General features: G+C 44.3%; 1 protein-coding gene across 1 annotated transcript; it reads left to right on the top strand.

The window, feature by feature from the left end:
* The first annotated feature begins 2,204 nt into the window (after positions 1-2,204).
* On the top strand, positions 2,205-15,155 carry CHMP6 (charged multivesicular body protein 6). The gene is made up of 8 exons (XM_063120105.1): positions 2,205-2,307; positions 5,238-5,347; positions 7,353-7,440; positions 8,412-8,498; positions 8,604-8,669; positions 9,015-9,095; positions 10,109-10,163; positions 12,050-15,155. Exons 1-8 carry the CDS (start codon positions 2,245-2,247, stop codon positions 12,100-12,102), a joined length of 603 nt encoding a protein of 200 aa, XP_062976175.1. The 5' UTR covers positions 2,205-2,244; the 3' UTR covers positions 12,103-15,155.
* Positions 15,156-23,768: the final 8,613 nt, after the last annotated feature.

Raw genomic sequence — 23,768 nt, 5'->3', positions numbered from 1 at the left:
GTGAAATCAACCAAACTCACCAGTCACATGTAACTCCATGGCAGGGATGCAATAAGTCACAAAACCCCCACAGAAACCACCCATTCCAGGCTATAGTCCATATTTTGCAAAACAGTCTGGAACGGCAACTTCCAAGTGAGCCAAGTCAACCAAACTCACTAGTCACACATTGCTATGTGGGATATATACAACAAGCTCAGAAAACGCCACAGGGGCCACTTTTCAGTAGCCATTCCAGGCCATTCAAAATGAGAGAGAACGGCAGCTTCCAAGTGAGGTAAACCAAACTCACCAGTCACACATTACAAGGTGGGACAGAAATAATAAGCTCCAAAATGTCCATGAAAACCATGTTCCAATATCCATTCCGGGCTATATTTGATAAAATAAGCTCCAAACCCCCCACAGAAACCACTTTTCAGTAGCCAAACTCATCAGTCACACCTTACTAGGCAGGACAGATATAATAAGTCCCTTGGAGTAATGTGTGACTGGACAGTTTGTTTCACTCTGCCTGTTCCAACCTGTTTTGTGCAAGATTGACTATGGCCTGGAATGGCTACTGAAATGTGGTTTCTGTGGATATTTTGGAGCATATTATATCTATACCATCTAGTCAGTTGTGACTGGTGAGGTTGATTGACTTGGCTCACTTGGAAGTTGTCGTTCTGGCCTGTTTTTCATATCGACTATGGCCTGGAATGAGCATTGAAACATAGTTTCTGTGGTTGTTTTTGCTTATTGCATCCCTGCCATGGAGTTACATGTGACTGACTGGTGAGTTTGGTTGATTTCACTCATTCGGAACTCGTAGTTCCGGGCCATTCCGTTCTCTTCCGAATGTGTTTTGGGAATTATGGGGTTAACAGTAATATAATATTGCAAGGGTTTTAGTCCTAAAATATTGTTCTCAAGTGTTTCTAACACATGCCACTATTTTTGGCATGGTTTTATATATATATATATATATATATATAGGGGTCGTTCCAGCCCGCTCCATTCCGGCATTTACACTGTCCCCAGAAAAAGTCGAACAACTCCCAGCATGGCTGGCTGGGGCATGCTGGGAGTTGTAGGACTTTTTTTCAGTCTGAACATGCAGAGGATTGCATCCTGAAAAGCATGCACCCCATCTCCATTCAGTTCGATGGAGCACAAGTTTCTGTACCCAATTGGCACAGGATTTAGATGTGATGGGGCCTGAGGGGGCGGGACTATTATGCTGCTTATTTTTATAAGCAGCTCTGGGAGTCTTTTTCGCCAAAGGGCTGGGTGTAAATGCTATAAATAAAGATCAAGGGTGCAATCTAAGCATGTGACAGAAACAAAGGGGATGGTGTAATAGCCGGAACGGCCCCATTATTTAGAAAAATATATGCCAAAAATGGCACGTGTTAGAGACAGGAGAGCAATATTTTGGGACTGAATCCTTTGGAATATTATATTATTATTAACCCCATAATGCCCAGAACCCATACAGAACAGAATGGAATGGCCTAGAACACCTCATCCCAAGTGAGCCAAGCCAACCAAATTCACTTGTCATGCAAGACTAGGAGCTTTATCACACCAGCGTTATACTGTGAAATAATATAATATTGCAAGCATTTTAGTCCCAAAATATTGCTGTCACGTGTTTCTAACACATGCCACTATTTTTGGCATTATTTTTTTAAAATATAAACGTGTCGTTCCAGCCTGTTCTATTCCAGCTTTTAGACTATCCCTTTTTTCTGTTTAAACATGCATAGGATTGTGCCCTAAATCAGTTAAATATTTAAAAGGTCTAGGATTTAAACTTTTTACACTAAATAAATTAGAAGTCGCATGAACCCTTTTTCTGCTGCTAATTTTCGTTTCTGGCTAGACGCATTGCTGCCCAGCTACAGCTACGTTAAAATACGGCTTTCTTCCTTGATTTCTATGGATATCCCGCTCTGGAGGCGGAGTCAAAGAAAATCTAAGAGAACCGGAAGCTCAGTTCTCTATGTCAGTCTATTAACTCTAACTATTAAGTGTCTATGTTAACCCGGAAGTTTTCTATCCAAACAATGAAATGGGTCCTTCTTCATTTTCTTATCTCTGTGGTGTGCCGGCTGTCGCCTTTGCTCCCTGCAGTGCCAAACATGCTTTTTTTTCCCGCGTTCGCTTTTTAGCTAGGACGGAGCCTTGGTGGCCGCCGTACTGAAGGAAGGGTTGGGTGGGGCCAATGTAGGCCAGGGCCGCGCGGGCGGGGCCGGGGCGATGGGGAATCTGTTCGGGCGCAAGCGGCGGAGCCGGGTCACCGAGCAAGATAAGGCCGTGCTGGTGAGAGCCGAGAGGGGCTGGGAGATAGGGTCGGTGGCTGCAGGAGCAGCAGCTTGTGCCAAAGGCTACTGGTAGCCAGAGTGATGTAGCACAGGAGTCCTCACCCGTGTCAGACCCAGGAGCCACATTTCATCCCACACCCCGATATCGCAGCTACTTCTTAAGCAAAGCACGGAGGGAATCTTCTATTTTTATCGTATGGGGGGAAAGGGGGTTCTAGTGGGTGCAGACAATTCCCCATACAGGACTGGGGTGACTTGCCAGCATATCTCTATCTACAGTGCTATAAAGGAACTTTGTGGTTTCTCTTCTTCTCAGTCTCTCGCCACTTTTTTTCTTTCTTCTAAAAAGTTACCCAAGCAAGCAGAAGGAACTAAGTGGTGGGGTCGCTTTGGCAAGACAGCATTTGTTTGTTTATTTATTTATTACATTGATAGCCCACCTTTCCTCCAAGGTGGTGTACATGATCTGTTTCTTCTCCGCTTTATCCTCACAACAGCCCCTTGAGGTAGGTTAGGTTGAGAGTCATCAGCTTCCTCAGAGTCATTCACTCAGTGATCTTCATGGCCAAGGTGGGTGGGTGGATGGTTTAGAACCCAGGTCTCCTGAGCCCTCAGTCCAACAGTACTTAAAGCAGTAATGTGCTATATGAAATATTACATTGGATGGGAAGCTATGAGGGACACAGTGGGGGTGAGGGTACAAAGCTTTGGAAGTTCTGGGAGTCCTGCCTGGTGAATTCTTTGGAGGATCCCTGTCTCATGTGGGAGTCCAGAAGCCTGATTTGAAATCTTAGCGTAGCCATAAAATCTTGTTCATAATTTGTATAATGGAAGAATAGTCTCTTAGGCTGCAAGCCTAAGTAAAATTACTAGAGAGTAAGATCTACGGGGCTTGGGGTGATTTACATATTCAGGATTCAGATGATACTTCTTGTGAGGATAGTGTTGGAGTGCTAGATGGACCATTGGAAGCTGAGGAATGTATTCTGAGCAAGAGAATAAATTGCAGAAAGAAGGAATGCTAATAGTTGCTGAAGTATTTGAGGCAGAAGGCAAAACAACCATAAGGGTGGGATATATAAGGCCCTTTGTTTCCAAATGTCTTATAAAGGGGCGCACCAAGAGACGATCTGTCTTCATCTGGCCTGTCAGTTTTTAAAGCAGTCTATACAATGCAATCCTTTTGAACAGCTGTAACAGGTTATTACTAATGTCCACTGTAGGTACATAAGAAACAGCTTAATTTCAAGTCAGACCATGACCTGTCTAGTTAAGTATTGTTTACACTGAATGACAGCCACTCTCCAGAGTTTGACAGGCCTTTTCCAGTCCTACCTGGAAATGCCGGGGGTTGGACTTGGGCCCTTTTTGCATTCAAAGCATGTGCTCTAATGTAGTTACATCCGGCCTTTTAGATATCCTGGTGATTTACCTATAAGCAGTCTCACTGGTGGCTTCCAGGAAGGATTGCCAGAGTATAGAGAGGCCCTCAGTACACAGTGTTTGTCTTGCATGCCTTCTAGGAGAAGGGCTAGTTCTTATGCCCCTTCTTTCTTTAATATATATTTACTGCCTTGTGCAATTTGATAGCATACCCTCTGCAGAAGGTTGTCCCAGCCCATGGCTTCTAGTAGGAAGCATGCACCTTCAGGGAGCTAAGGGGACCATCCCAGCATCCATGTGGAGTGGGTGGTGGCACCCTTATTATGCAATGGTTTCTCCAGAGAAGCTCACAGGGGGTTGGACTCAATGGCCTTATAGGCCCCTTCCAACTCTACTATTCTATGATTCTATTCTGATGTCTCTTTGGTGCCCACCAAAGACCTTCCCAGCCTTTTAATCACATTTATGGTTTTGTTTTATATTGCTTTTATCTGCTGCCTCTCAATTTTGTTATTGATATTGTTTTTGTTTTTACCATAACTTGCTCTAGAAATATTTATACTGAAGGGTGACATATAGATTCTTCAAATAACGATTCAGTGCAAAGTTTGTCTTTTTCTTTGTGCTGTGCGCTGCTTAAGGTTCCTTCCTTCTGTTATATTAAGAGCTTGTTCATTCTTGTCAGTGACTCTTATTAGCTTATTTGCTTATTGTCCTGAACATTTTGGCCCAGGAATTGTGAGCTATTACTATTTCCGCTTTCAGTTCTTCTGTTTCTTACACTTTCTATATTCTTAGCTTAGAACTACTGCTTGTCCTCGTACATTCCCAGTACCTTTCTGTTGTGAGGTATACCTCAACTGAAGATTTCAAAACAATGTGTATGATTTCGCACTTTTCTGGTATTGCCGTCTCATCCTGAAGATGATAAGACACATGGGAACAGGATAATGTGTGTGTGTTTAACCTGGTGCCTGGTTGTCCTATAGAACTCTCTACTGGTGGAAACAGCGATGGCCAAGACTTCATTTATTTATTTTTATTAAAAATGTTGGACTCCAGCTTCCATCAACCCAAGCCAGCATGGCCAATGGTCATAGATTATTATCCAACTACATCTGAAAGGCCACACGATCTTCACCCCTCCATTAGCTAATTAATGGAAATGGCAATATAAACAATTACTCTGTAGATTCTTCAGAGTATCCATTCTAATACTTAAGGAGTCCTAATGACCTAGAGGCATCAGAAGCTAGGTGTAGATGTCAGGGATAGATTTTTTTCTTTCCCATCATCACTTTTGTAGTGTTTAACATAGGACATGTTGTACCACATACCCAGTACCAATGAGTCAGTATTTAACTTGGCATGGTCTAACTTTCAACTTCTTCCACTGCTCTTGCAGTGAACTGGAAAATGGATTGGGGGAATCTGGGTTGATGGAGAGGTCTGCTTAAAATGGAGATATTCCCACCTTTTTCCTGTGGGCATACTTGTAGGCGTTGGTGGCGTACCTTCTAACAGGCCACTTCTTTTCCCCTTCAGCAACTGAAGCAGCAGCGGGACAAACTAAAGCAATATCAGAAAAGGATATCACTGCAGCTGGAGCGGGAGAGGGCTTTTGCTCGGCAACTACTCAAAGATGGCAAAAAAGAGTAAGTTGCTTCTAGGTCATCCTTTCCACGCCGAGGTGTTAATTTGTGGGCAGGTTCAGATGCTCAAGATATTCTCAGTATGATACACCTTAACTGCCCCTGTGACACATTTGGGTAAAGAAAGCCAGGATGATGAATTGCAATCCACTGGTATAGGTACAGTTAAGTGATGCCCATGATTGTTGCAGCTGAAAAACATGCTTGCAGAAACTGCCAGGTTGGAAACTGTACCTTTGGTCAACCTGGATTACACATTTCCTTTACATAAATGTGCACCTGGGAATAGTTGGAGTACATCATGTAGTAAAAATCTTAAATGTTTGAATTGATCCTTTTTCAGCTGAAAATTGTTGTTGATGAAGCATTCTATGTACTCTGACTCAAATTGCGTAATAATTTGGCGCTAAAACAATTATTTTCATAGTTGTTCAGACCTTTGTATCTCCAGGTAAATGTGACATGACTAGGCACTTACCTGGCAATACAGTTAGTAATTAATTAAACACACATACACCTGATACACATACATAACTCATAAGGGAAAGTCCAATGCTCAGTGCTTTTCATGCAAAAGGTCCCAGGTTCAGTCGCTTGCATCTCCAGGTAGGGCTAGGAGAGACTCCTGTCTGAAACCTTTCAAAACTGCTGCTAGCCTGTGTAGTCCAGGGATAGAGGCAACCATTTTCTGCCTACAGGCACATTTGACATTTCGGAAAACTGTTCCAGGCACCACCACAAATTTCCATGGGGGATAAAATCTTAGGACTACCTCCTTCTCTGGATTCTCACTTTTCTTGCCCCACTCAGTCATTTTTTGGCAGGGGACTTTTGTCCCCACCTCTATTCAAGTAAAAAAATGTCTTGGGGGAGGAGCAAGCCGATCGACCACCAAGGACCCTGTTGTCCCAAGGGTCCTTGGCAGTGGACGGGCTCCCCCCACCATCTCAAACCATTTATTGGCCGAGAGCCCTTTGCCCCCATCGCCGTTAAAGTCAATGGAGCAATAGCGCTCCCTTGACATTAATAGAGGCAGCGAAAAGCAGCCTTGCAGGCACACATTGAGCCAAGCCCTGATCTAAACAATACTGAAGCTGATGGGCCAATGCTCTGACTCCATATAAGGTAGCTTCCTGTGTTCCTAATCTCGGTGAGAAGCATAACTTAAAGCTGCATAGCGTAGTGGGTTCAGAACCTAGTTGAAATTTCCAATTGGAAACACTGTTAGTACCAGTGCGAGTTCTTGACAGTTGGTTTCTGTATAAAGGACAAATTCCTTTATTGCATCCTGCTAAAGAGCTGCTGTCCTATTCTTGTTGAGTGTTCATGTAATAGGCAGTGTCGTATAACATACCCAGCAGATAAACCACTCTTCCTCAAAATAACAGAAATTGGTTGTCGGAATTGATTGTCCTGAACCTGCAGTCAGACAAAAGGAACTTCTTCATGCGCTGCAAGATTAATCCTTGCCACATGATGGTGTGATGGCCATGGACTGTCATAGCTTTTTTAAAAGATCAGACAAATTCATAGAGAACTCTATCTGGCTTTCTCCATCATGCCCCCTTGCTTGCTTTCCAGGGCCATCTTACTGGCTGCTGCCGGAGAATGCTAGAATAGATGGATTTTTGTTCAAGACCAGGTGTCACTCCAAAGAGCATCATACGGACACAAGACTAGAGTGTAAGAGATTTTGTAATCTCAAAAGAGATTACAAAAACTCATTTTGAGAATCTGTTTTGAAACTCTAGTGTTGTGTCCATATGATGCTCTTTAGACCTGCACCTGCTCCAGCTGCCTGAGTTCCTCACTTAACAATCTGGCATTAGAGGAGAAAGTAGCAGCAGGTGTGTACGTATGATGGCATATCACATAGAGGGCAGGGGGTGCAGCAACTGTAATAAATTTGGGAAATCTGTAGTGCCATTTACTCTGGTGGTATACACAGAAATGGCTTTGTACGTGTTTCAAAGATTTGCTTGCTATGGTCCATGTTTTTCTCTCCTAGGAAAGCCAAGTTTCTGCTGAAGAAAAAGCGTTACCAAGAGCAACTGCTGGACAAAACAGAAAACCAAATTAGCAACCTGGAACGCATGGTATGTAGGAACTGGGGAGATCAGAAAGTTGTGACTGGCCTCATTGTTTCTAAAGCTTTGGCATCTGTACGCGGCTAAATTTTGTTAGAAATTTCTAATGCAAATTTCTAATTTGCATTAGAAATTTACGCTGCTAAATTTCTAATGCGAATAATCTTTGCACTTGGTGTTAGTTGAACAACTCGGGGTACACCCTGACTAACTGTTGTGGGCTTGCTTTTGGTTTTTTGCTTAGCTCTGAGTGCGATGTAGCGTTTTAAGCTGTCCTTATGAGTAGGTCAGTTATTAGCCAAGTGTAGCACAATTCCAAAACATGGAACCTTCCTATTATACTGCACTCATCATGAGGCTTCATATGACGCTCTTTGCACTGACACTTGGTCCAGCCACCTGAGTTCCTCACTCAGCCATCTGGGATTAGAGGAGAAGGTGGCAGCAGGTGTGTGCGTGTGATGACATATCGCACAGAGGGCAGGGTGGGAGGTGCAGCACCTGTAATAAATTTGGATGCCGCTGGTATACATGATATATGTGATTCACATAATGTAGAGATACGTATAATTAAGGATTCAGACAGCCAGACTTCCTTTGCATTTGCCATTGCTACTGAGGCAGCAAGGTCCTCACTGGGATGGTTACCTTGCTTGTGGCCTGTGTAGGATGCATGTGAAGTAGCAGCCAAGGGGGTAGATGGATGCTCTTAATGGCCACCACTGCCAAGCAGTGATGAAGGGTGAATGGTCTGGCTCATGCAATACAGGCAGTAGCTTGTGATTCCTGCTATATTAGCTGCATAGTGCAGCACTTAAGACTGGGCAAATCCATTTTCTTCACCGTCCTTGGTTGTCTGTGAGGTGGCAGATGAGAAATGGAGCATGTACCCTGCACTGGTTACAGTTGGTTGCTTTCCTTACTGCCTGTTGATGGAGTACAGCACTCCTTGACACCTCTTTTAACTTCCTTTTCATTAGGTCCAGGATATTGAATTCACACAAATTGAGATGAAAGTCATTGAAGGCTTGAAAATCGGCAATGAGTGTTTAAACAAGATGCACCAGGTGAGTATAGCCAGGGTGCTTGGGCTATTTTACACTGGACACTAGTGTTTCATGCATCTGTTCCAGCCAGGCTTCTTTACATATGATTCGTCTTTCTTTCTGTAGGTTATGTCAATAGAAGAAGTGGAAAGAATCATGGATGAAACCCAAGAGGCTGTGGAGTACCAGAAGGTATGTGTAGCCTCCATGCATCATCCTGGGTCTCTCGTAAGCAATGTACTATATTTGTTTTTATAATGTGTGTCCTGCTATTCCACCTATGTGGATGCTTAAGGTGTTTCTGTTGTGCCACTTAACTTACTGATGGAGGGCAAACCGTTTTGCTTTAGCATGTTGTATGCAAGCAGAGAGTAAACTATTCCTAAGTATTGAAGCTGAAATTACAATAGATGCCTGTTCACTCTAAAACAGTTCAGAGATTACCTTGGCTTGAATTGCAAGACCTTCGTAGAGCTAAATACTTGGGAATTTTACTACTGTTGTGTTCACTGAACCACCTGCCCTTTTCTCTTGCAGCAAATAGATGAGATGCTGGCTGGCAGCTTCACTGTAGAGGATGAAGATGCCATCTTAGCTGAATTAGATGCCATCACTCAAGTAAGTGTTAATCGACAAATCTGATAATTAGTTCTTGAGCTGCATTTTGAAGCAGTAATTTTTCACTGGGTGGCAGGGGTTAGCATCCCATATGAGGTCCTTATTAAGGCTGTCTGCATTTGTTTTCTGAGCCCTTGAAGAAATCAGCCACATCCTGATACAAGTATATTAAAAAGTTTTTGGTGGTGGGAGTAGAATCTCTGCTCTCAAACATTAACAAATAAAGGGTAGAAAAACCCATCTGTTTGGACTAAGATTACAAATTATTTTTAAAGGGGGAGACAGTGCAGTAACCAAGCACCAAATAAGCCTCGGCAACCCAACACCAAAACAATTCCCTAGTTTCCCCATACTCATGCTGGCCAACAGCAAGTTTAGAACTAGAGAGGGGGTAGCGGATTGTTCCTGACCTTATGCAGAAGCCCAGGGTCAAGTCAGGGATAAGTAGAGGAAAAGGGTCCTGGTGACCATAGTTTTTGGCTTGACTGACAAGGCCAGAGTATCCCTGTGTCACTACATACCTGGTGGTGATAGGTATTAACTGGAGCGAAGGTGGCGAACTTGTGGCCCTCCAGATGTTTTGGCTTTCAACTCCCAGCAGCCCCAGCCAGCATAGTCAGTGGTTGAAGGTTGATGGAGGTTGTAAGCTGAAATACTGGGAAGGCCACAAGTTGCCCACCCTGAACTAGAGGAATTGATGATACTTGCCAGGATGTTTCTGCTTGTCAGAATGCACAGGTGAGTGCATTGTAGGCTGTCACTGCTGTGTTCCCAGGTCAATAGCTGTCACCCAACATGATTAATCGGAGTAGCTTACCAAGGAAGCCAAAGTGCTGCAACATCCTTCGTAATAACCTAGAAGCAAAGCTCTAGAGCCCAACTGCATCTCGGCTTTGACGTGATAGAGAGAGAATGGGCAACAGCACTCCTTTCTGTGCATTTGGAGATCCTAGTTTAAAGTTGTTTGTCGTACACAGAATATTTGTTTTACAGTGTTTCTTCTCTTTTTGCAGGAACAGATCGATCTTCCAGAGGTTCCCTCAGAGCCCCTCCCAGAAAAGATTCCAGGTAACTTTATTGTTTCCCACCCACCCCCATCCCTGGATATTTTCATTGTGCATGGGGTGGGGGCGGGGTGGGGGTTCTTGGCTGTGTTTGCATGAAGTGCATCATATGTGGGGCACTGATGAGGAAGGTTGGCGTGTTCTGTGCAACTGTCAAGTCTACACAACATACTGCCAGATCTCTAGGACTGTTTCATGACCACCCCTCATGCTTATTGTGTGTCATGCCACAACCCTGTTAATAACCTAACTTACTTGGTATTTATATAGTACTTTAGAATGTTTTAAACCCTTCATAAATATCATTATCTGGTTGCAGTCTTTGCAGCAACCCTTTCATATTGCAGAGGTTTCACTGAAGTTGAAAGTGGCTAAAGCCACAAAGTGAGTTCATGATAAAAGTGAGATTTGAACTAGGAACTTCCACATCTGGGAAAGCTCAGATTCTCAGCCACTACACTCAATCTTACTTACTGGAGGGAGTTGCAGTAGGTAACTGCTTTTAGATCGGACAATACAGTAGTCAATGGTGAGTTAATAGCTCCCCACACAACGTGATTATAATCAACCATGGTGTGGATTAAGACCAGCATCAAGTTGACTATCAACGGTACGTTTGATTGACATATCCCCCACCCTCTCACCCCCCCCCCAGTCCTCCCACTGGTATCCCATCAGCCATTGTGAGTTCTGCCAGCTGGACTAGAGTGGCAGTGGCTGCTTTGGTCACTCTTGCTAGGGGACTCTGTAGTTGCCGAAAATAACCAACTGTATGTGTCAAAATAGTCAACAGTGCCTGACACATGACACGATAACCAACAGTTGTTCAAATAATCAACTCTGCACAGTGTTGGTTATTTGTGTTGGTTATTTCAGCCAAATAACCAGCTGTGGTGTGAAAAACGACACAATAACCGTCCATTGACTATTTAACCCACCATTGGTTATTGGGCCATCTGAACCAGTCAAAATGTTTAACCACATAGAATCATAGAATAGCAGAGTTGGAAGGGGCCTACAAGGCCATTGAGTCCAACCCCCTGCTCAATGCAGGAATCCACCCTAAAGCATCCCTGACAGATGGTTGTCCAGCTGCCTCTTGAAGGCCTCTATTGTGGGGGAGCCCACAACCTCTCCAGGGAACTGATTCCATTGTCGTACTGCTCTAACAGTCAGGAAGTTTTTCCTGATGTCCAGCTGGAATCTGGCTTCCTTTAACTTGAGCCCGTTATTCCATGTCCTGCACTCTGGGAGGATCAAGAAGAGATCCTGGCCCTCCTCTGTGTGACAGCCTTTTAAGTATTTGAAGAGTGCTATCATGTCTCCCCTCAATCTTCTCTTCTCCAAGCTAAACATGCCCAGTTGTTTCAGTCTCTCTTCATAGGGCTTTGTTTCCAGACCCCTGATCATCCTGATTGCCCTCCTCTGCTTCTACCATTTATACCACAGGCCATAATATTATGAAGATGCAATAGGCATCTTGTTATGGTGCCAAGTTCTTGTAAGGAATTTTTTTAACCTCTTTCCTATTTCCCACCAAATTCTGATTTGCCATGAGGGTTTCAAATCCAATGTTAAACAAATCCTTCAGCCAGAAAATGAATCCACTTCTAATATGTCTCTTAGTCATGCTGTTTTGTTTTAAAAGTGAACTCTGAAATGTAAAGGTGGGTGGTGTTGTAGGGGGACATTGAGAATGGGGATAGGAGGAGGAGGTGTACAAAAACAACTGGGCAGTGAAGTTATGCAGAGAATGTCAACCTGAAGCTATTAGACATAAACCAGTTGGGGGACTTGATGAACCATTGGTCTGAATTTGGTTTAACTCTAGCCCCACCAAATAAGAGTTAACTCCTACCTCTTTATGAATGCTTTTCCTTCTCTTCACAGAAACATCGCCAATCAGAGTCAAACCAAAGCCAGAACTGGTGGCTGCATCTTAACTCCACTTCCTGGGGCATCCTGGCCGGGCATCCTGGAATTCCTAGCATGTCTGGGGTGCAAGAGACCTCCATGATGGCCTGTTGGCAGTCAACAGCCATGCTGGAGCAAGTTTCCTGCACAGAATGGAAGCTGCAACTGGTTAATGTTCCCGTATCAAGATTATTTTGTAGCGCGCACACTCCTCCTTTTTGTAACTTAAACTGGATTAAATGGTGACTCTCAAATCCCTTCAAGCCAAATGCTTTCTACAGACCAGATTCCAGCTGCAGACCTGCCTCAGACACCAGCACAGCCTCTTGCTAACTCTGCCTAAGCCCCCTGGTGTCTTTTTGAGCTTGTGGGCACTGTGAAGAGTTATGAGCTTTCTGCTACACTGAGGAACGGACTGCTGGGGACCCTCTTGGCCTTCCTTTCCAATTTGTCTCTCTTCAGTTCTCTGGCTTTTCTGAATGGTTTCTCTTTGCAGGAATGGAATTCCTGAACATTGGCCTGTATCTGCACTTAGACGGGTTAGCTTGATGCTGAGATGGGAGCTTGGCTTCCATTGATAGTGAAATCTTCTTGAGGTAGCCTGCTAGTGGAGATACAAGAAGATGACCCCCATGTTCAGTGTGCTCACCGGATGAACACACTTCTAGTTCTATGCACTGGGCAGCAATGCAAGGCTACTGGTCTCAATCGCTAGAAAACGGAAGGTCTCTTTCCTGCTGGGATAGGAGTCTGATAAGTGCTTGCTAAGGATCCATGCTTAAACTCGTACACGGGCCCTCCTGCTTTTTCCTCTATCCATGGTGTGAAGATGCTGAATAGAGTTCAACTCCTGGAAGCTTCTCAAAAGGGGAGGAGCTTAGTAGATGCAAAGCAGCTTCTTGATGACTCTTGCCCTCCCCAGTCTATCATATTTGCCCAATGGGCTGACACAGGAGGGTGCCCCCTTTTTCAGTGGTGGGGAACTGCCTCCTATCTCTTGCGTTACTAGCAGGAGGGGTCAGGAACACAGTGACCTAATGCTACGCACATGGGACTAAATATTGTTTCCCTCTTAGATAAGGGTGTGTGTGTGTGTGTGTGTGTGTGTGTGTGTGTGATCTCCCCCTCCTGAATGATGGAAAGGGCTGGATCCCAGTTACCTCTATGGTATTATTGTCTGCCTTGCAGGATGTTGAAGACTTGACCCAAGGTCGTCTGGAGCCCTTAAAGCTCTTTGTAGTTCCTATCTGCCTTGGCTGTAAACTATCCGTCCTTTGAGAACTGGCTGGTCTGCACTGAGCACCGCCTTTGTATCCATAAGGCAGCACCATATAACCTGTTGAAGTGGTACAGCCTTCCTTTGTGACTGGGCAGTGGAATGGGTTGATGCGAGGGTGTTTTTTGAAGGCTCCTGCTGCAATCCTTGACCTACTGTAGTAGTAGAGGTTCTCACTAGCTGACCTGTTTGAGAAATTAGGACTGTGGGAGTTGGGCATCTTGGATTATGGTGTTTTCCTAGTGGGTTTTTCAGATAAGGCCCTGTTGATTGTGTTGCTGATTCTTAAAAATGCTCATTGGGCACTTATCTTTTATTATCCAATGGGGCCCCTTAGGGTGGAAGATCCTTCTTGTCGCACCTAGGGCCTGTCTCTCCCTCTTTCCCCAGCACAGCATCAGGAAGGCTGAGGAGTGAATTAGATAGATCTTCCTTGAGCTGATGGTTCACACTTAAGCCCTCATTTCTATAATGTGCTCACATGCCACGCTGGAACCATTCAACTCCCCTTTACACCTTGGGAGCTAAACAGTTCATGGAAGTGTGTTATGGTTTCTTACAGTTAGTTCGCCTTTTGCAAATTCTGACTCCATACTGCTGTATTCGCTTTGTTCACCAGGGGGCAGTCCTATCCTTACCTGATCATCACTGTGGCTGTGAGCGAATGTTTGTTGTCTGTCTTAACCTTTTAGTTGCTCTGGGTTGGTTGCATTGATATATATTTTTTTGGGGGGGGGGCAACGGAATAGTGCATTAGAAGATGCACAAGGCCTTTTGCATTGGTGTCATGGGTACTGTACAGACACTCAACTCCCCTACGCCGGTTGCTAAGTGGGCTCCGTTGGGCCCACAGTTAATGTGGCTCAGTGCTTGGGGGAGTGGATGGAAGTATGTTTCTTCTTCTTTGCTGCCAATAAGGACAGGAAAGAAGAGAGGTGGTTAAAATCAGAGGCCTGCCGGCCCCACGGGAGGCAGCAGTGCAGATGTGCAAAGTGGCCGTGGAGAGCAGCTGTGGAGCTAACAAAATTGCTTTCCTCCATGATTTCCCAGTTGGTGCCCTCTTTGGTTGTAGCCAGGTGGAACTAGAGCTGTCATCCTGACTCCATGAAGGCTCCAAACTCTCTACATGTTGTGTAGGGACAGAATATTTACATTTCTTGGCTGAATCCTTTGCAGCTCCTCAAATAGCAAAGGCAGGAACTGCAGGTAGTTACAATAAAGTGTTTCTAATGCCTTCACCCTCTAGTGTCTAGTCATATAATGTGTGTGTGTGTGTGTGTGTTTGTGTGTGTGTGTGGTGATGATGATGATGATGATGGCTACCTGGGATTGTTCTTGCAGGGGAGGATGACCTCAGGGGAAACAGTCTTTCTAAAATACTTACTATTGATATGGCAGATGCAGACATGATAATGAACAGCATTCTGCAATCGTAGAATGTATGCCAGGGATACTGAGGTCTTGCTGATTGTGAAGCAGCTGCTGCATTGCTCTATGGCAGGGGTACACAACCCATAGCCAGGCCTTGGCTGCTCCCAGTGTGGTTCCCGGAGACGTGGGGCTGCTGAACCGCAGGCAAAGGGTGTGCTGTTCCAGTAATGGTATTAGTGAAAGCTGTTTTGGCTGCCGCTACTTGTGGACAAACCAATCTGACTGGGGACTGCTGGGAATTATGTTCAGAGAGGCAAAACCCTCTCCTAACTCCCTGCAAGCTTTGGGTAACCAGGAGTGTGGTGTTTTGTGCATGTGGAAAGAACTGTGAGCTCTGTTAGGTTTCAGTATTCAAAATGAATTCTGGACCCGGAATTCTTTAATTCTATGTGTCTGTCTTTTGCACCAGACTCTGGTTGGTGGATTTCAGGATTTTAGTAAAAAAACCCACCAAAACCACAAAGTAGATCCTGCAAGCCTGAAGTCTGCCCACCCCTGCTCTATAGTACTGTTAGTAAACCAGTGCTGTACCAGTAAATCAGTACAGTTAGTAAACCAGTACTAAACCAATGTAATATACAGGCTCAGTAGCTTTTTGGGAGGTTGAAATTGGGCCAGAAAGCAGGGTCCACAGAAAAGAGTGTTATTACCAGCCTATCTTGGCTTTCTCTGCCATGAGTGTGTGTCTTGTCAGGGGTGGGGTGGGGGGCAGGGATGTCCTCTTGCATCCACTTATGCTTAATCTTCTTGGATTCAGAGCTCGCTCTTCCTACTCCAAGGAATTGTGCCTCCACATGGAGCCAGTGACTGGCGATCTCAACAAGGAAACGAAAGCAAATTCTTGGTTTATTTTTCTTTTATGTATCCCTAGGAATAAACCCTTATGAAGCACTGATTATGCAAGTAACGTTTTCTATAAATAGGGCATTGCTCTGTAGTTGTCCACGAATCAGAGAGCCTCTACTTGACATCAGCTTGGTATGCATGTGCTTCTCGCTGCTTGTCTTGAGGGAGTTGCTGCCTTATAAACTTGGGTGTGAGTGGGCTCCTTTCCTCCCAAGTCATTCCTTGTAGCCTACGCACAACTTCCTATAGAGGAGTTGCTTCTTTCTTTTTTTTCAGATAGGGCTTGTGTAACTGCCTGGCCCTGATGTGGTTTCTATGCCAACCCAATGCAATCCTGGGTTGCGGAGAGAAAAAGTTTGCTCAGATACTAGCCAAATCGGTTGTTTCTGGGGCAAAATCAGAAAGGGTTTTCTGAACTATAGGTAAACTAAGCCCTCCGGTGCCGGCATTGTTTTGCTTTGCAGCATTCACCTGTCCGTGATAAAGGGCTGAGGGAGGGATATTCAGGATGTCAAAGAAGGTGCCTGTTCCATCGTCTCAAAGTTTTCCAGAGAAGTGACAGCTTACATTGAAGGATGGCTGTGATTGATATATATATATATATATATATATATATATATATATATATATATATATATAAAATACACACACACACACACTCATATACCACCCCATAGCCAAAGCTCTCTGGGCAATTTACAAAGATTAAAAAGATTGGATTAAAAAGACTGAAAGTTAAATATCAATATACAAAATTTAAATACATAAAAACAGTTAACATTTAAAACAAATTTTAAACACTCAGCCAGGCCAAAGCTATTGGAGTCAGTTAAAACTCCTGGGAGAAAAGGAAAGTCTTAGCCTGGTGCTGAAAAGATAACAATGTTGGCACCAGGCAGGCCTCATTGGGGAGGTCATTCCATAATTGTGGGGCCAATGCAGAAAAGGCCATATCTCTTGTTACCGTCCTCCGAGCTTTCCTCAGAGTAGGCCCCCTGAGGAGGGCCTTAAATGTTGAGCACAGTGTATGGGTAGGTTCATTTTGGAAGAGGCATTCCATCAGGTATTGTGGTCCCAAGTCATGTAAGACTTTGTAAGTTAAACCCAGCACCTTGAATCGGGCTCGGAAACGTAAAGGGAGCCAATGCAAGTGAGTCAGTGACAGTCTTATATGTTCGAACCTTCTGGTCCCTGTTACTAATCTGGCTGCTGCATTTTGCACAAGCTGCAGCTTCCGAACCATCTTCAAAGGCAGCCCCACGTAGAGTGCATTGCAGTAATCTAACTTGGAGGTTACCAGAGCATAGAAAACTGAAGCTAGGTTATCCCTGTTCAGATAGGGGCGTAGCTGAGCACCAACCGAAGCTGGTAGAAGGCACTCCATGCTACCGATGCCTCAAGTGACAAAGATGGTTCTAGGAGAACCCCCAAGCTACGAACCTGCTCCTTCAGTGGGAGTGTAACCCCATCCAGAACAGGTTGAGCACCTTCCATCCAGTGAGAAGAACCACCCACTAACAGCATCTCAGTCTTGTCTGGATTGAGTTTCAGTTTATTAGCTCTCATCCAGTGCATTGTTGCAGCCAAACACCAGTTCAGCACATCCACAGCCCCACCTGATGTAGATGAGAAGGAGAAGTAGAGCTGCGTGTCATCATACTGATGACAACGCACTCCAAAACACCAGATGACCGCACCCAATGGTTTCGTGTAAATATTAAACAGCATGGGGGACAAGGTTAATCCCTGTGGAACCCCATACTGGAGAATCCACGGGGCCAAGCAATGTTCTCCAAGCACCACCTTCTGGAACCAATGCAGTGCCTCCCACTCCCAACTCAGCCAGTCATTCCAGAAGGATACCGTGGTCGATGATATTGAAAGCCACTGAGAGATCAAGGAGAATCAACAGAGTCACACTCCCCCTGTCTTTTTCCTGACATACGTCATCATGCGAGGCAACCAAAGTTGTTTCTCTGCCAAAACCAGATAATGGATCCAGGTAGTCTCATCCAAGAGTGTCTGGAGCTGGCTCGCAACCACCTGCTCAAGGACCTTGCCCAGGAATGGAACATTTGCCACCGGCTTGTAGTTATTAAGATTTTCCAGGTCCAGGGAAGCTTTCTAATGCCTCTTTCAGGTGGCCTGGGACCACTCCCTCTCGCAGAGAGGCATTAATCACTTCCCTGGGCCAGCTGGGTGTTCTATCCCTGCTAGCTTTTATTAGCCAAGAGGGGCAAGGATCCAATACAGATGAGGTTGCATGAACCTGTCCAAGCACCTTGCCAATGTCCTTGAGCTGTACCAACTGAAACTCGCCCAAGAAAACAGGACAAGGCTGTGCTCCGGATACCTCACTTGATTCATGTGCTGTAACACTGGAGTCTAAGTCCTGGTGGATGCCAAAGATTTTATTCTGGGAGTGCCTAGCAAATATATTACAGCGGGCCTAAGATGGTTCTGCCATGTCCTTGGGGCTGGCATGTAAAAAACCCCGGCCAAAAGCTCCGCTGGGTGGTAAATGGATGATCTGATAGTGGCAGCAAAGTATTGGTTTTTTGCTGCCCTCACTGCTTACCATAAGCTCTTACCAGTGTTTGGTTGTATCCACCAGGAGTTCGTCTCCATATACACTCAAGCCATCCATGGTCATTCCCTGGAACCAATAGAAATTCCCTCTACCTTTTAGCCTGACATTTTCATTGGTTGACCACTGTTTGCAAACACTGCAGAGTAGAGTTATAAATACAGGCTATGGATTGTAAGGCAACTGATAAAGGAAGGATCTTACCAAACAAGGGTGTACTCCAGCCCTAATGACCTCTCCGGTCCCTGGCCATCTGGCAGGGTCTTTCTCATAGATACTGCAAGGAATCTGGCCATAGGGTTTAATATCTTAGACCTCACTGCTTGTTGTTCGTACTCCCAGCTTACATTCTTCAATGCAGCGAAAGAGAATGATTTGAAGAAGGAATCCCATGTCAGGAAATCATAATATAGGCCGCATTCCCAGATAAGGAAGGTAATGACAGATAAGTGGTTTTTTAAATTGTATAATCCATCCCTCATAAAATCAAAGCAGCTTCCCCTCAAAATATTAACAAAACTTGAACATAGTTAAGCATATTTTAATAGAGGAGGGACAGGATCTCTCCTCGATCCTCCCAGAGTACAGGACATGGAATAACGGGCTCAAGTTAAAGGAAGCCAGATTCCAGCTGAACATCAGGAAAAACTTCCTGACTGTTAGAGCAGTACAACAATGGAATCAGTTACCTAGGGAGGTTGTGGGCTCTCCCACACTAGAGGCATTTAAGAGGCAGCTGGACAACCATCTGGCAGGTATGCTTTAGGGTAGATTCCTGCATTGAGCAGGGGGTTGGAATCGAGGCCCCTTCCAACTCTGCTATTCTATGATTCTATGATTCAATCAAATCAGCTAAAGAATTCAAACCCTACGGAAGATGGAAAGCCTGTCTCAACGAAGACACATTGATCTGTCTCCTGGATACAGATAGCAGTGTGAATGAGAAGGGCAGGAATATTGTAACAGCACAGTTCATTACTGATTGCATTTTGCAAGAGTTAATACTTGGAGCAGGGCCCTCCTGGTGACCTTAATGGATAGAAAGGACTTCCTAACCTATTTATTTATTGCATTTTTATACCTCCCAATAGCCGAAGCTCTCTGGGCGGTTCACAAAAATTAAAAACCATGAAGAGCATAAAAACAACCAACAAATTTAAAACACACATACGAAATACAATATAAAAAGCACAACCAGAATAAAACCACACAGCAAAAATTAATATAGGTTAAAATATGAGATTAAAACAGCAAAGTTTAAATTTGTTAAATTAGGTGTTAAAATACTGAGAAAATAAAAAGGTCTTCAGCTGGGGACAGAAAGAAAACAATGTAGGTGCCAAGCGAACCTCTCTGGGGAGCTCGTTCCTCAGAGAGGTATACTAGCCCCATGCTGTTCATGGTTTTAAAGGTTAAAAATGGTTATCAGAAACAAACTGTTAGTCAATGCAAATTCCTTCAGAATAGGTGTGGCATGCTTATAGCAGGGTCGGGCAACTTGTAGGCCAAATATCTGGAGTGCAATAACTCCCATGATCTTTCAGCATCGATTATGTTGACTAGGGCTGATTGGAGTTGTAGGCCAAAATATCTGGAGGGCCACAAGTTGCCCACCTGACTTATAGGGTCCAATCCCAATTAAGAGATGAGCCGCTGTTTTTTCGTGTCAGCAGTGGTTTCTTTAGGGACATTCCCATAAAGTATTTAAGAAGTTTCTGTCCTGAATATTACAAAAGCATGGCCAAACGGTGCCCAGTCCCTGTTCTACAGCTATAATTGTCACCTAATTAAATAATTAGTTGTCACAATTACTACCTGGGGATTGCAGATCCATCCAGGATGTGGTAGAGAGCACCCAGATCCCCAAATGGATGGGAAAATGGATTGCCTTCTCTTGCTAATGTGGCTCCCCAACCAGTGTGATGTTTGGATTACACCTCAGGCTGTTCCGCTTTCTCCCACATAGCCGCAACCACCAGCCAAGGACCAACACCACTGTTCCTGAATCTAATCCTAAGTATTATCTGCAGGAGGATGGCATCTCACTTCTATTCTTTCGGATCATCACAGGACCTTATAAACAGGACATGATGGAAACCTTCACTACTCCATAAGAGGAATGTCAACAACTCTCTCCCCACCCCCAAACACAACTTTCCCAATAATGGGAGTGACGATAATTTTCCATAACCTGGTTAATCAAGGGACAGATAACTGAGTCTTCTACAGCAGCTGATACATTTTCTGCCCCGTCAGTAAAGGGACTGGTTTGCGCTGGGTAGAATCTGAAAACCCAGTTGGATTATGACAATCCAAAATGAATGTTGCACCCATCTCTCCAAATGCAGTTTCTCTTACTGAACTATAAAAGGAAGCGCATGTGAGTAGGGCAGTGGTTTCACACTTGAGCACTTGCACATACGTCACTGAACCTAGCACCTCTTGCAGTGTAGTCTCTTGCTGCCCAAGTTTCCCAAATTGGTTCTCCTTATTTAAAGAGCATAACTGCAAAACACAAAACCATGTCCCCAACCAATTATGCATCTTCCTAAGGCATCCCTGGAGAGCTATTTAGCAAGGTGTGTTTCAGCACTTACTGGCTTTATAAGCCAATTTAAAATACAAGGGTGTGAGGGAATCTTCAAGAGATGGATACTCCCATCCACCTTACATATCCTTTTCTTTCTTAACCCTCTCCCCCACCGCCATTTGCTCTAATTCACTGAAACCATCAGGGAAACTCCACATCCAGTTCCATTCTAGTTTAAAATGCATTAGAACTGATTAAAATTATGGGCTCTACCACACCTGTTTTTTTCTGGGTTACCTCCAAGTTTTTTACCTCCATTTCATAAGTGTGTCAAGGGCTCCATCACACACAGCCCCTTTCATGTGGGTTTTCGCTTGTTTGCTCTTCCATTTCACCCCACCCCTTCTCCTTTCTCCTCCAGTTCATTGGTTGTGGTATTCTGATGGGCGTGGACTCTTCTCCCCTTGCTCTGGCTTTGTCTTCTAGTGATTACTGATTTAAGGTTTCATCTGGGTTCCATTTCTGCGGGCAATGGGGGGTGTTGGAGGGGGGATTGGTGCACTAAAAAGTCGATTCAACTGACTAACAAGTCCCTTGTTAGGGGCAAGATGACTGCAGGACAGGGACGATGTCATGTGAGTAAAATGCTGCAAATTCACATACCACGCATAGCGAGTGTGTGATAAACCGCTGGTGTGATGGAGCTTGAAAGCACTGAAATAAACCCAACCTTCTGCTGACTTGGTCCAACTCTCCATAAGACAACCTTCATGGATGAGTCTTACAGTGTTCACAAAAGATGTCCAAGCTTGGACTTGGGTACACTTGCAGATATTTTGGACTACATCAGCCCTAACCAGCATAGCCAATGCTGAGGGGTGATGGGAGTTGTAGTCCAAAACATCTGAAGTTGTCCACCCCTGTTCCAAAGAGCAGAAGTTTTGTAATTGGAAAGCAGAAACCAGTAACACTGCCACTCTGCACACATCCTTGCTTGCTGAACCTGGTGCATGGATGCCATTATTACGAGCAGGGCCAGTCTGATCAGGAGGCAATATAAGCAGTTGCATTGGGCAGTAGATTCCAGAAGGTGCCGTTTTTGCCTTGCGTTTACATCTCTGTAGGTTTCTTGTTTTAATTAGGGAAAGGATGCCATTTTCATATCCTTCCAATATTTCACAGACGAAAATAATGATACACAACACCCAGTTTTCATACATGTTTTGCTACCCTGAGACTTGCTCCCCACCCTCAAATATACCTGGCTGAAGGCGTATGTATGTATGTATGTATGTATGTATGAATTACTCCATAGATAAATCTCTCATAATAAAAGCAAAAATAAACACCAGCGATGAAACTAACCATAAAACACATTTAAAAGTATTGTTTTAAAAGCAGCAACAAAAATTCAGCACTTAGAAGAGATAAATAACTGAGCAGCTAAAAAGAGAAAAAGATTATGTTAAAATGCAACATTAAACATATTAAAAAATAAAGCAAGCAGCACTTAAAAATATTGTTAAATACTTTAGTTTACTGCCTATATTCTGAATTCATTTACTCTGCCATTCCATATGTCCCATAGACTTAAAGGCCAACAGGGGTTTTGCTCATTTGCTTAAAAATATACTAGAACAACATAATTGTCCTGCAGTAGAATATCAGCAACTCAAAATATCTTTGGCAGCTGTAGTGGGCGAATAAGCAGGCCATGCACTGCATGGGGTCTTATTGTTCATGCTCATTCATTGATGCTAGAAATAACAATGTTTCCCCGCTCCCAAGATGTAAAGGTACAGACACTGAGAAGTGTCTCTGAACTCTGGAATGACCAGCCTTCCCCCAACTTGGTGTCGTCTAGATGTTTTGGACTATAGTTTCCATCACCCCTGACCATAGGCCATGTGGTTTGGGGATTATGGGAGTTGCAGTCCATCTGCAGGGCATCGGGTTAGGAAAGAGTGCTCTACACATTGTTAATAAGGCATCTCCCAAAGGCCAATAGAGGGGTAGTAATTCACCAGGCACTGGAAAATAGGGACTGTCCCTGGGGAATAGAGAGTTGGAGCATATGCAGTTTGGCATTGCTTCAGATATGAGAAGGTCTAAAGCTAGCACTACTTTTAAGACATCCCTGTAATTTCACCCACGAAAGTGACTAGTCTGCAAACTATTTTACTAGCTTGCTGGGGGCTGGCAGAGGACTAGGTATGGATTGCTCCATCTCTCCTGCAGCAGCCCACTGCATTGCTATGCTCAGCACAGAGGAGAGGCAGAGTGGTCCATTCCTCGCCCATTAACCCCATGCAACGTTCCTTGTGGTCGATGGCTACCAGACTAATGTTTTAATCAGGTGGGGAATGCTTGGTCATCCAGATGTTGCACTACAAGTGCCATCAGCCCTAGCCACTGTAGGCAATAGTGGGGGCAATAAAGGTTGCAGTCCAACAACACCTGGAAGTCTGCACGTTCCCCATTCCTAGCTTAAATACAAGGCTGCTTTAACCAACTATTCTTGGCTGAGCATGAGAGCCTTGAAGATATCTAGGGTCCTTCTAGATTAGGCTTTTATAGTGCTATCGCCCTGCCTCATTCACAGAATTTTACAGGGGGTCCAGATGACACCGTCTTCCACTTGCACCCCTCTGTGGTTTCCCATGGCTTCTTCCATCTTTTTTCTTACCATGGAAATTCCATGAAGCAAGAAAAGTCAGAATAGTTGTACAGTGCTTTTTGGTAGCTAGTGCTAGGACCTCTGTGTCTGGAAGCCCTTACAGGAGATGAGACCATCCCTATGGTATATAGGCCCAAACCCTTTAAGTCCCCCAACTCCTAAATCCCATATAGTTTGAACATAAATACATGGGAAGACCTAGATCTCACTACTAATAATAACCACTTGTTTTGCTGCTTGTGAAGCTGCATCAGAAGATGATGGAAATTAACAGTGACAGGAAAAAGAAAGAACATCCTGCAAAGGGCATTCTGGGGTTCAGCATCAGCAGTAGGACCTCCACAGAGT

This window comes from Elgaria multicarinata, chromosome 3 (assembly GCF_023053635.1).
Source record: "Elgaria multicarinata webbii isolate HBS135686 ecotype San Diego chromosome 3, rElgMul1.1.pri, whole genome shotgun sequence".
Taxonomy (NCBI): domain Eukaryota; kingdom Metazoa; phylum Chordata; class Lepidosauria; order Squamata; family Anguidae; genus Elgaria; species Elgaria multicarinata.
The sequence above is the reverse complement of the archived record's forward strand: the minus strand, read 5'-3'. Positions and strand labels throughout refer to the sequence as shown.

Coding starts and splice junctions, on each gene's coding strand:
- CHMP6 (XM_063120105.1), top strand. CDS start 2,245: ATGGGGAATCTGTTCGGGCGCAAGCGGCGGAGCCGGGTCACCGAGCAA. Junction 8,670..9,014: donor AGGCTGTGGAGTACCAGAAG/GTATGTGTAGCC, acceptor TTTCTCTTGCAG/CAAATAGATGAGATGCTGGC. Junction 10,164..12,049: donor CCTCCCAGAAAAGATTCCAG/GTAACTTTATTG, acceptor TTCTCTTCACAG/AAACATCGCCAATCAGAGTC.